General features: G+C 36.9%; 1 protein-coding gene across 2 annotated transcripts in view; it reads left to right on the forward strand.

Annotated features, from left to right (window-relative positions):
* The window catches only part of LOC149805443 (protein MEMO1-like), a 41,043-nt gene that overhangs the window by 3,256 nt on the left and 25,487 nt on the right, over nt 1-12,300 (forward strand). For both annotated transcript variants that reach the window (XM_089950028.1, XM_089950029.1), the window contains one exon: nt 1,675-1,787. In XM_089950028.1, the coding sequence (XP_089806154.1) occupies nt 1,675-1,787 (113 nt within the window). The remainder of the gene's footprint in view (nt 1-1,674; nt 1,788-12,300) is intronic.

Consider the following 12,300-nt stretch of genomic DNA (forward strand, 5'->3'; position numbering starts at 1 on the left):
AGTCGTAACTTCATTTTTTCCAGTTGTATGGAAAATGTATTTACTGGTATTTTCTGTTGGTCATAGATCAGAAGGTCTTGTGGGATGGTCTGTTGTCCATAATCCATTTTTGTCATCCATCCATTCATTAGCACAAGTTTGTTTTCATTACTTATAGACTACATGGCTTGTTATGAAACTTAGCATAATTGACATGAGGTTTTCATAAGAGGACTTCTGATAATATGAACTTGGTCCTAAATGAAAAATGGTGCAGATCTTACATCCAATATGGCTAGCAAGGTCTCCATATTGAAATTCTTATCATTCAAGAATACCAGAGATGGTTTCAGCACTCAGCATTTATCTTGGAATCCTTGAAACTATTTTACTTAGCTGAGCTTCGGTCATTTTTAGGGACTCTTTTTTTTTTCTTTCTCTCACTGCTTTCAGATTTGCTTATATCTGTTGCAGAATTCATAGCCAATAAATTTTATGATGTTCAGGCAGGTTTAAGGACAAATTTAAAATAGTATATAGTTTGTTTAACTCAACAAGTCAATGACCACAAGAGCTTTTTTTTCTTCATCCATTGTCTGTTAGCACAAGTTTATTATCACTACTTCTAAATTATGTGACGTTTGCAGTGAACACATTCATTCCAAGGTTTGGTTGGTTCTAAATGAAATTGATGCCACTTGGATATCAGTATGGCAGTCATCTTGAAAATCATATCAATACTTCTAAATGAATGTTCATATTGGCATGGGAGTTTTGACTAAAAATGTGATGATCTATTTGATCCTAAATGAAAGCAATGCTAATCTGATATCCAGTATGGCTGTCATGATTATAATCTTAAAATTGTTGTTATTATACCTCTTTCTGAATGGACTTGCATTTTGAGTCCTGATTAGAGTAGTTGTTCAGTTAATATAGAATACACATTTTACAAATATGTAGTTGATCTTTATTTTAATACATGGAGACCTATTTTTGTGTAGAAATTAAATGTTTGTTTGAAAGCCTGACTCATTTTTTACCTTGTTTTTGCATGCTGAAAATTGATTACAGTTGTACTGTCTTTCAGTGAGCCACCTAATAACTAAGTACATGACACATCCAAGTTTTTGGCCACTTATTCAAATGGGGTCAGTGACCATACCTGCCTTATAATGGAATTATTTTATAATGAAGGGCATTATAGTGAGGGTGTGTTGTATTTATGTTTTGATATTTTTAATTTTTTTTATAGTATATTATTTTGTATTGTCATAATTTTTAATGTTACCATATGTCATTGCTTAAGTCAAATCAAACTGCAAACAACAAAGATCCTTATCTGCCATAGCATAACATGTCTGCAGGTCAGGGTATATGTTGTTTGTTCTACTGATTACTCCTAACAAATGACTGTACAAACCCAGATCTACTGGTGCATTATGTGACGGCAGATCTGGGACTATACAGTTTTTAGTTGGATGCGACTTGTATGTGAGCACAGATGGTAAGTAATGTTGTCCATTTCACTAATGTCTTAAAACTTGTGTAAACTGGTGGCAGATTATTCATTTGTAACTGTTCTTCTATTCTACCTTAAAATAGTAAGTTGATTGAATTTGTTGAAAAGTAAAAGTAGAAGTAAAAGGGGAGAAAGAAAATGTAACTTATTTTGAATGTTATTTTATTTTTTAGCAAGCGTGTGTTCATTCTTGGTCCCTCTCACCATGTTAGGCTGTCAGCATGTGCCCTTACAGCAACAGAGAGATACCAGACTCCATTTTACGAACTAGTTGTTGATACTAAAAGTGAGTATTAAAGCTTGATATTAAATTGTCACATATAATGTCCATAAATTTATTAAATACAGGGAACTGTATAAACAAACATCATTATTTCTGTTGACATGAATAAGTAATTCCTACTGAAATTAAGGTTGCATAAACTTGTAATAATCTCCTGTATTTATGACTTAGCGATGAAACATCCAGCACCAAAGTCCCTGTTTATATTGCTATTCATGGAATCCATAAGTGTGCTGCATTACAACATACTGAGGTACTTTGCAAGTAGAATAGGTTGATTTCTGCACAGAATCACAACAGTTGTATTTAATAAGAGCATTTTTGTAGAATTTTGTAAATTTTAATCTAGGACGACCTTTCCCAAAACTGGTGAGTCCATTACATGGAAATTTAAAAATGAGAGTCCAGGACTTGAGGTAGATTGAAGGTCCTTGAATCAATCTGAGCTCTGTTTGGTGATGTCAAACAACATTTTAACTACTTCCCATCTTTCAAGACCTAAAATCAAGTTAAAGGAAATAAGCAGCGATTATGATAGATCCATTGCCATTCTTATGTTACATGAAAGGCTGCAATTTACTGAAAGGCTGTATAATGTGAGATCACTGTACAAGGATGGGATGAACAAACAGCTATCACCTCAGGGGTGGTATTCAAAGCATGATGTATTTATACTTGTTTTATTTTTAATTTGACTTGATGAAATAGAGGAGAGCTGTTGTATTACCCCTGGAATTGGCACTGGCATTGACACATGAGACAAATACACATATGTACAGCCTCATTGTATGTCAACCATTCGTTCTTCATAGATCTTTGACAACATACTTTTAGTAGCTTTCATAGTACCTAGCCACTGGTGTGGGGGCTGAGCGGGCTAGCTTTTTACGTATACATTATTTGTACATTCTTGGTTTACTTTTGCATTTAGCTCATGTTTATTGCACCCTGTATGCATACTGTTTGTTATACCTGTTATCATGAAACTTGGTGGGGGGATATATGATGACAAACACTACACCTCAAAATAAAAAGTCAGTAATTGTGACCCGTATTGCATATGTTGGTGACTTTGGTTACATTTTTAGCTCACCTGAAAGTTAGACCAAGTGAACTTAAGGTATAGTTCAGTATTCCTTGTCAGTCTGTCAGCAGTTGCTTGCCACCACTGTGGAATCCATATGTCTTATCCTGTTTTGATCAAACTTGGAATGTGGGCTTATATCATCAAATCTAGGGACTCTAGTTTTCATAGCATTGGTTAAGTTTTTGCACTTAGTTAATGACAGCATGGGTTTTTGGCATGTTGTTTTATACATGTATTATCTTACCTACAATCAGGAAACTCAGTAGGGGAATGCATCTTGATTAAGTACTACACCCATATTGCAAAAGAGATATCTATGACCCATATTTCATGCTTTATTGTCTTTATTGAAATTTATGTTCAGTTATTGGTACTATTTATATGTTTGTCCTAGACCTGTACAACCAAAGGTCACTAGTAATAAATTATCTGCTACTATTGCATTGCATTCCTTTTCCAATACTCCAATCCCCAATCCAAGCCAATAATTCCATCTTCCAGTTAGTATTGGAGGGCCAGACTCTTTAATGACATACACATAGCATCCTATATTGCTTATCAAAATTTCGCTTTGATTTTGGTTTTAAACAAACCTTTGGCACTTCACCTACCTTCTTGTATCGACTGAGTGTATGTCTCCTTAGTTCTTGATTTATTTCAGTGTCATCTGTGTTTTTTTTACAAAATGTAAGGCATTTTGCTTGTTGCTTAGCAAACAGTGCTTGGTTAAATTATTTTTATTTAATTCCACTGCTAGGATAAGTATTTGCATGAAGTTTTACCTTTAAGAGTTTAAATTGTTGCAAGGTGTATGCAAGTGTAGACACAGGAAAGCTCTGTGGGACACTCACCCAACCTGTTATGTATGCACAGGGTGTGAACACACAGACAGTTGTCCAATTTGTCTTTGGTTTGTCTAGGTATGGGACTTCACTGATGTGGCTGCATATACACTGGGAGGAAGATGGGTCCCTCTTCATGTTCATCATCAATGGATAACCCCGTCCATTCCCAGGAGGGGTCTGGATCTCTTCCTTTGTTCATGAAGACTGCTACTCTTGTGGGGCAAGAATATTCTGCAAATTCTGCAACCTGAGTGGTTTGGTTCCACCCCAATAGAGTAAAAAAAAATCACTTAAGAGCAAGTCATACCTCTTAGTAATGAGCTGTGCCCTCTCAAAGTCTCTGTCCTGATGAATGAGATTAGTGAATCACATCTTTGGAGGGAATGGCAGCGATTTCATTTGGTTAAATCTGATCTATGCTAGTCCATCAGATTTTTGTCACTTGACAAGTCTTTGGAGACCGGTTAACATGTTTCGAACACCAGTCACTGGGGCTTGATTGTTGGTCTGGGGACAGGGATTGGGTTGATACCTCCCCTGTTCCTATGTTATTGCTTAATCCCAGTAGGGGGTTGGATTGTACTTGTTTAACTAGAGAGAAGGATCAGATCTGCATTTCTCTATTACTATGTTTCTTTTAATTCTTACTTGATCTTGGAACACCCTTTCCAGGAATCAAGTTCTTCCCCCCGCCACACACACACACATGTGGTATGGATGTCCCTTCCTTGATTTAAAGGTAGGTCACACATGACAGGTCATGGACTGACTTCATCACCTTTGACCAGGGCAAGTAGAAAGGAGGGGGACCACCACTGACTCTCTAGATAATCTAGAAGGGATCAGTGTTCCTATTTGCCTTCGAGGTCCACAAGTCCACTAGTAGGGTTAGTCCCATCACTCACTATGAGTAACTTCATGATGAGGGCAGCCCAATTTCAGCATCTTCTTGCTGGAGAGATACTAGGAGGGATAGACCTGTCTCACCGCAGCAGTAAGCTCAGGATGATGATGTCATTTTCATCATTGTGGACTCAGATGAGTTTTCTGAGTACTCAAAGTGATTGCTGGAGCCAATATCAAAGACCAATAAGACAGGCCCCTGGAAACAGCACCAGGCCCTTTGAAACAGGCCAAGAAGCATACCTACTCTAATTGACCTATCCGCCCTTCTTGCAAGTTCTTCAAGCAGATGCAACCTCAGCAGTCCCACAAGCAGCCTCAAGTCAAAGCTCCTTCTGTCAGACAGTCAGAAAGGCCAACGGAGAAAGTCATTGGACCCCACCCTCTTCCCCAGGGAGGGACGGGGTTGGCCATGGGGAGTTGTGTACTCTCTTGCAGTATTGTCCTCTTCCCAGTGTCCTGATAGGAGCCTATCTTGTACTTTTTGTCATGAGTTGGTTCAGGGATCAGGACATCCTGTTGGTTCATTCCACCTTAGAGGATGGCTACCAGCTTCATTTCCAGGAACATCATCCTCTATCACAGGCTGACTGCTTCGGTGGCTTTGTGGTTAGAGCATCAGCCTTGGATCTGGGATGTCATGGGTTCGAACCCCAGCTGAGTCATACCAGAGACTCATGAAAATGGTACTAACAGCTTCCTCGCTTGGCACTCAGCATCAAGAGGTTAGTGTTAGGACTGGTTGGCCTGGTGTCAGGATAATGTGGCTGGGTGGGACATTATGCTACATGTCTAGACATCATTATAAAATGTCACACTGCAGACATCGTAGCGATATGAATGACTGAAAAATTGTTAAAACTACATTAAAAATCCAAATCAGACACACTCCATCATCTTTCACATTTCCAGATGGGCTCAGTTAAGGGAATTGTTTACCTTTTGCTGAAAGATGCAGTCAACCTGAAAAATGCAGAAAGTTTTGTCCAATAACCAAATCTAACTGCCTTAATCCGATTTCTTCGGGAAGAAGCCTCCAAGATGGAGACTACCACCTCAGTCGGGAACGTTATAAGGTCCTGTGACTGGGTGGTCTCCATTGGTCTTCAGGATGCCTATTTTCACATCTGTTCAATTATAATGAGATTGATGACCGCTTGTTGACCATAGTCACATCACATTAACAAACTCCACTTATTTTTGCACCATCAGATTTGGAATGGTGTGCTTGCCTTGAGGCAAAGGGTGTTGTGCTTTAGTGATTTCGCACCTGGGAAAGCAGTGACCCTTAACATGAACAGCTTGGAAATGCCAGAAGTGTTTCTAGCCTTACAGGTTGTGTCAGCTTCATAAGGCATCATTTATGTCTCACCAGATCAGAGGGCCTGGGCTGTGGATGCTTTCAGTCTAAAGTGTCATCATGTGTATGCGCATGCCTTTCCACAATTAAAAAATAATTCCATAAGAATTCACTACCGTATATACTCGCATATAAGCTGAATAATTCAGGATCATAAAAAGGCCTGGAAGAAGGGGGGGGTCAGCTTATCCATGGGCCAATGGCTGTAAATCTTTGGACATGAAACAATAATTTTTTCCCATGTCTTAAGACATAGGCATGTCAAAAAATAACTTTCGGTGACCTGACAATTATTAAACTGTTATAAAGTACTGTGATTGATTTTGTTATTATTTTGCTTGTTCATATTTTCTGATTTCTCCGATTCTCCGACACAAAATTAAATAAAGGTAAATACAGACTTCATAATTCGCAGGCCGGTTGAGTTTACCCGAAAGACCAGGCTGAACTATAATGTACAGTACTTGCACAGTACAAAGCGTTCATAGCATCACTTAAATCCTTATTTATTCACAAATATATTAGATGTAGATTTTACTTTATTCATTGTTTTGACCAAATTGAATTCTTCCAGATAACATTTTAGCTAGTCCTTAATAGCAGTTTCATTTATGTTGAATCATGCAAGTTTGTTTAACTAAAGGTACCTAAATAGGCAGTCTCATGGTATTTTCCCCTTGTACATCTGACCTTATTCCCTTATTGTCAACTCGTAAAGCATTTGGTATTGTTTACTATAAAACATGTATTCTGAATTAGTTTTTTGAGGACACATTTGCTGTGTGGTATTTATTTTCATTCCTTCTTTTAATTTCACGATGGTAATTAACTTTGGTATATACGGTATAAAAATGCCAGGTGTTCACTCATGTAAATTTCTTTCCTGGAAATGGTGTTATAACATATGGAGTTACAGCAGTTGTAGTTATCATTCTTGGGATTGATTGGGATTGAAATTAAATGTGGATGGTTTTATTGTTAGTTTTTTTTTTTTTTTGTTCTGCAAAAATTGGAAGATATGAAATCAGGAAATCAGGTAGGCATGGAGCGCTTCAAAAATCGGGCTTTTTTTTCTCCCTCCCAGCGTGAAAATTGACAGATATGGTGTAAGTTCACTTACATCAAAGCAAACTGCGACTCAGCTTTTATGGTATTAGCATAATTTTCGAAGCATTGTTTCTGAAACTTCATTATTGCATTTTGGAGATATCATTAAAGTTTAGCACAATGGTGCCCATGATTTGACTCCAAGGGACGTACTTAATTCAGCATGTAATCAAACCTACAATGTACATGCAGTGGTGCCAATATGTAAATACATTCAGTAGCCTAATTGTGAGCATTGAATCGGACCATATTATTGTTCTTTCTGTTATCATACTGAGATTACATTTTAATGAGTTAGGTATTTACAATATCAAAGCAACGTAAAAATGTAATTACCGGTGCACTGATACAAAATGTCCAATGCAATAATGCATAAACAAACAATCGAGTCAAAAGAGAGAGGTAGTGTTGCAGCAACTTGCAATTGCTAAATTCTTGTCATTGTTCCATCAAATTATACACAAATCTAAATTATGCAGAAACAATAAGAAAACAGAAAATGAAATAAATTACCTGTAAAACAAGTTTATACTGTTTCTTTTTAATAATCATGCACACCAACCTCGAGATAAGTATACATGTATTTTTTTTAAAACATAAGTTTGCCTAAATAAATGCATTTAGAACTTACCTCGTGCATCTTGAGATGTCTCTGAGTTGTGGGTCAGCTTGAACGCAGGTCTCATGCACTTTTTAATGTTTATACCTGGTCAGTTTGGGGATTGGGCTTATATGCGAGCATATATGGTATGTTCTTATCTCCGTACTTCTGCTGATCTTGGTAGCACTGATCATTTCTGTGGCTCCAGTGGTGATCAATACAATAGAACCAATTTTGGAGCCAGTTGCATGATGAATCAAAAGTAGCACTCTGCTTTCAGGGTTTATGATGCAAAGTGGAGAATCTTTTGTGAGTGGTACAGTAGGAAATGTGTTGATCCTAACTTTTCCTATTTGGGTACAATTGCAGATTTTCTTGTCTTCTTTTTCTGGGAAATAGAAATATTCAGTGTCGACTATTAAGGGCTATGTGGTACCCATTTTTATCATTCTCAAGTTCTCTTGAGTGTTGTATCACATGGTTGAACCCTCATCTTTTTGATTTGATAAGGTGTTTGGAGCTTTGGAGACTGGTATCTTGCTCACTAATAATTACAGGGTTCCCACGCTACTGGGAAATCGGGGCCCCGAGTGGCCGAGTGGTCTAAAGCGCTCTTCGTTACGGATCACTGCCATCTCACCTCTGTCTGCGGCGGTTCGAGTCTAGGATTCAGCCAATGTGGGTATGTGAGAAAGCTTGCCAGTAGCTTCTCGTGGGTCGGTGGTTCTTTCCGGTGTTTTCCCGGGTTCTTCCTCCACCATTAATACTGGCCGCCATGTATAGCCTATCGTGTGCTGAAAAATGGCGTTAAACCCCACAACAACAACAACAACTACTGGGAAATCAGGAAAAAGTCGGGAGAAATGATAATTTTTTTCCCAACCATGAAAAGTCCTTATTTTTTGCAAATATTGATGAAAGTTGAGAATTTTCCACCACCACTTGACACCCAAAACAATCACAAAACTTGAGTGGTAACTAAACTGATTGTGAGTTAAATGTATCGAGTTCTAACCAGAATATTCGGAGGGTGCAGTATGAATCATTTGGTTTCTTGCAATAAACATATATACTGAGTCAATCCAAACGCCCATTGGATTATATTTATCTAGTAGACTTTTATTTTCAAATCAGCTTGATAGCCGTATCTTTCCTTACATGGAAGATTCGAAAACCATTCTAGCATCACACAAGGCCAGCATGGTGGTGGCAAAGCGTAGCTGCTTACTGGATGGCCTTGCAAACTTTAAACGTTGTTAGATCCAGTGATACATGCATGAAATCGATATAAAAATGACTTATTTTTGCTAAAATTGTGAGTATTAAAATCGTTATGTCTTTAATCTGCTGAAAGACAAAATAAAACTATGTCATTGATGAAATGTGACCTGGTACTCACAATTTGCATTGCTAGTCGCATGAGTACACAAATCTAACAACCCACATTTTCAAATGTTGTAGAGAAAAAATTAACAAAGTATTAAATGAAAGTTGTATACTGGTTGTAATAAAAATACATAAACGAAAGAACACAACATTCTCCACATTTATATATTCCGAGAACAACTTCTGGAGTTTTGTTGTATCATGTGATTACCACATTGACATGTGCTCTCTGCTTGATAAATCAGACTGGCCTGATTGCTGGTGTTTACAAAAAGTATCTGACTTTAATTTAATATAATTTAATTTCTGTACAACATTATACAGGAGTTCATTGTTTATATCACATAACTATTGGACTTCTGATGTTGTCATTTGAGATTTGTGAAGTCATGTGACTAGTAATTCAAATGGCGAGTAACTGGGTCATGTTTTATCTATGCCGTAGTTTGGTCTTGTCTGTCAGCGGATTAATGATATAATGATTATAACACTTGCCATTTCTGAGAAAATAAATCATTTTACTATCGATTTCATTCAGATATGAGTCAATATAACATAAGTTTTAATTTTTTAGGCCCACTGGTTAGTGACTACCATATATCACTACCTCACAGTGGCAGCAAATTAAAAATTTTTGATATGCAATTGCAGTCACCCCACACCCAAACATAAATGTCCAAATATAAAAAATGGGGCTGAATTATTCAGAGGAAATTCGGACTAGAAAAATGCTATTCATTTTAAGCCAAATTTGTCATCCAACTTGTTGAATCTCAGAGCTGAAATGAGAAATTGTTGTCCCTTTTATCATACATTGAAAAACGATATGAGCCCCTGTATCAGTACAGGTTTGGGGACTGGTTTAACGAATTACAAGAAAACAAGTTGATCTTACAGAAAAATTCAGTCCTTGTTTATACAACAGTATATTATTTTGAAGGTCTTTTGTCAAAATTTAAATCCACCCCTTTGAAAATGTTTTTTAAATGATGGATTTTTAACCAGATCATCTTAAGGAGATTAGGTTGTTTGAAAAATCTTGTTTGGGATTTTATTGGCACAGATAAATTCAGGGCTAAACTCTTTTCATTGCGAGACAAGATTCTAATTATTTGTGTTTATTGTTTTTTTATATTGTAATAGGAAATGTTACTTTCTATGAGATACATATACACCACTCCCTCGATAACTCATGCCCAGATAACTCGCGAACCCACTTATAAAATGTTCTTTAGTTTCATTCAGTAATGGTTATATGTGTACCTTGAAAAAAGTTACTTCATCCTGGAAATGACCTGGAAATTTACTGTTAGAAAAGCATGGGAACCATGTAATTAAAAGAAAATTGTATCTGTTTTTATTTGTTGTCAACCCCCATATGAACTTTTGAGTGAAGTGTCATTTAAAGAGAGGAGAAGGTGCAAGATTCATGCCTTGTCAGTGGAAAAGGGTTGCCTACAATGTTAATTATGATTTGGTGTCTCATCTTTCACAACCAGGATTTCTGGTTAAGAATCATCTACCTTCAGTGTCCCCTATTGATCTCCTTAGTCATATCTGTGCTGGGGATGATAGAAATAGGGTCAGTAAGAGCCAAAATGTTCTATGGTTTTTCTAAAGGGAGAAGGAATGGTCAGAGGCATCTCTTCTAATCAGTTAAAGGTTCCTCAGATATGTTGGCAGCCACTATTTCCAGGTGGATTGCCCTCATTATGAGAGACATTTCTTATGTAAGAATTTAAAAGCCCATGAAGTTGGGGTTATATTTGCATCTTGGGCCTGTTTGAACCACTCCTTGGATTATGATATGAGAGTTGCCTTTTGGTTGTCTCATGCCACTACATTAGGCTTTTACCTTTGATCTTTGGTGCATCAAGATACCAACTCTTCTGATTTGGTCAGAGCAGCTTTGAGAATTACGCCATCCTTCTGAGAAAAATCAAAACATTAAAAACTCATACTTCTGCAGACTTGCCAACTCTCATGATTTTGGCATGAATTTCATGATTCACAAAATCATGCTGCATGCAAAAACATCACAAATTCCCGAATTCTCAATCATTTTAAATCAGGAATAAAATATCTTTATTCCATTAAGTGCTAGTCAAAATAGCAGCAGTGGTCACTGATACACAGAGCAGTCCTGTATTTTCTAGTTGTGATATTAGTAGAACTATATCCAATTGTGACAGTTTGCCTTGTAGCAAGCATTATGAAGTATATAATCTCTATTTAAAACAGAAGTTTTACAAATGCTCATGAACAAAACCGTGGCCCAACTGTTTGTTTTTTAAATGGCACATGTACATACTCATAGCAACAGTAAAATTTTTTTAAACAAACACTAAATGAAGACAGCTTTTTCGAGTGGGGTAATTCCTGAAATGTTGAAAGATTAGCATATATCGTAATTTGCTTGAGTTCATATTTTGCAGCGCATGTGACAACACCTCTAATTGTTAATCTTCCATCGTTTCATCTTCTGGATTAATACCGTTTCGTAATTAACCTACATCACAGTTAAAATATTTTCACCTCCAAGGGAAAAGATATGTATTCCACAAAAAGTGAAATATAGATTGGAGTACACCAAAAATTGTCTTTGCATTCAGCCATGAAACATCGATGGACATTATGCTTTTCGCACATTTGCATGCTGCAAATTTTAGAACTGGGAATGTACACAGGTTTTCGTGTTGTTGCTTACAATTTACCCATAATACATGTACTATATAATAATATATATATGGACATGTGGCAGAACGAAAAAGCACACTGCTAGCAAAAAGCATATGGATATTGGGAAAATTAAGAGCACCCACAGCAGATTTCAGCTCTGAAGTACTTGAAGCCACCTAGTCAAGTCCTTCAAGCTGCAATGCTGAAGCATTGTTTGTGAGTTTTCTTGTTGAACATAACCTGCCTTTCTCAGTTGGAGATCAGTCACAGTGAAAGGGTATTTGCTATTGTGAGGAAAAATAAGACAAACTTTAGTTCCTCCTTAGGTGCTGAAAGTTTGCAACAATTTTAGTAACCAAGATTAAACAGCAGGCAAGAAGCCTGAACTGTTTTGGAAACAAATTTACCATAGTCCACTTGAGGAAGTCTGCCACAGCATCATATTCTGACAAATAGCATGAAGTTTGTGTATATCAGTAAATTTGCCTGCAAATAAATTTGAACATGTAATCAGTGTAAATAATGTTTTATTTTGATTTTGGGATTTT

This window comes from Sinohyriopsis cumingii, chromosome 2, assembly GCF_028554795.1.
Source record: "Sinohyriopsis cumingii isolate HCF-2022 chromosome 2, ASM2855479v2, whole genome shotgun sequence".
Lineage (NCBI taxonomy): Eukaryota > Metazoa > Mollusca > Bivalvia > Unionida > Unionidae > Sinohyriopsis > Sinohyriopsis cumingii.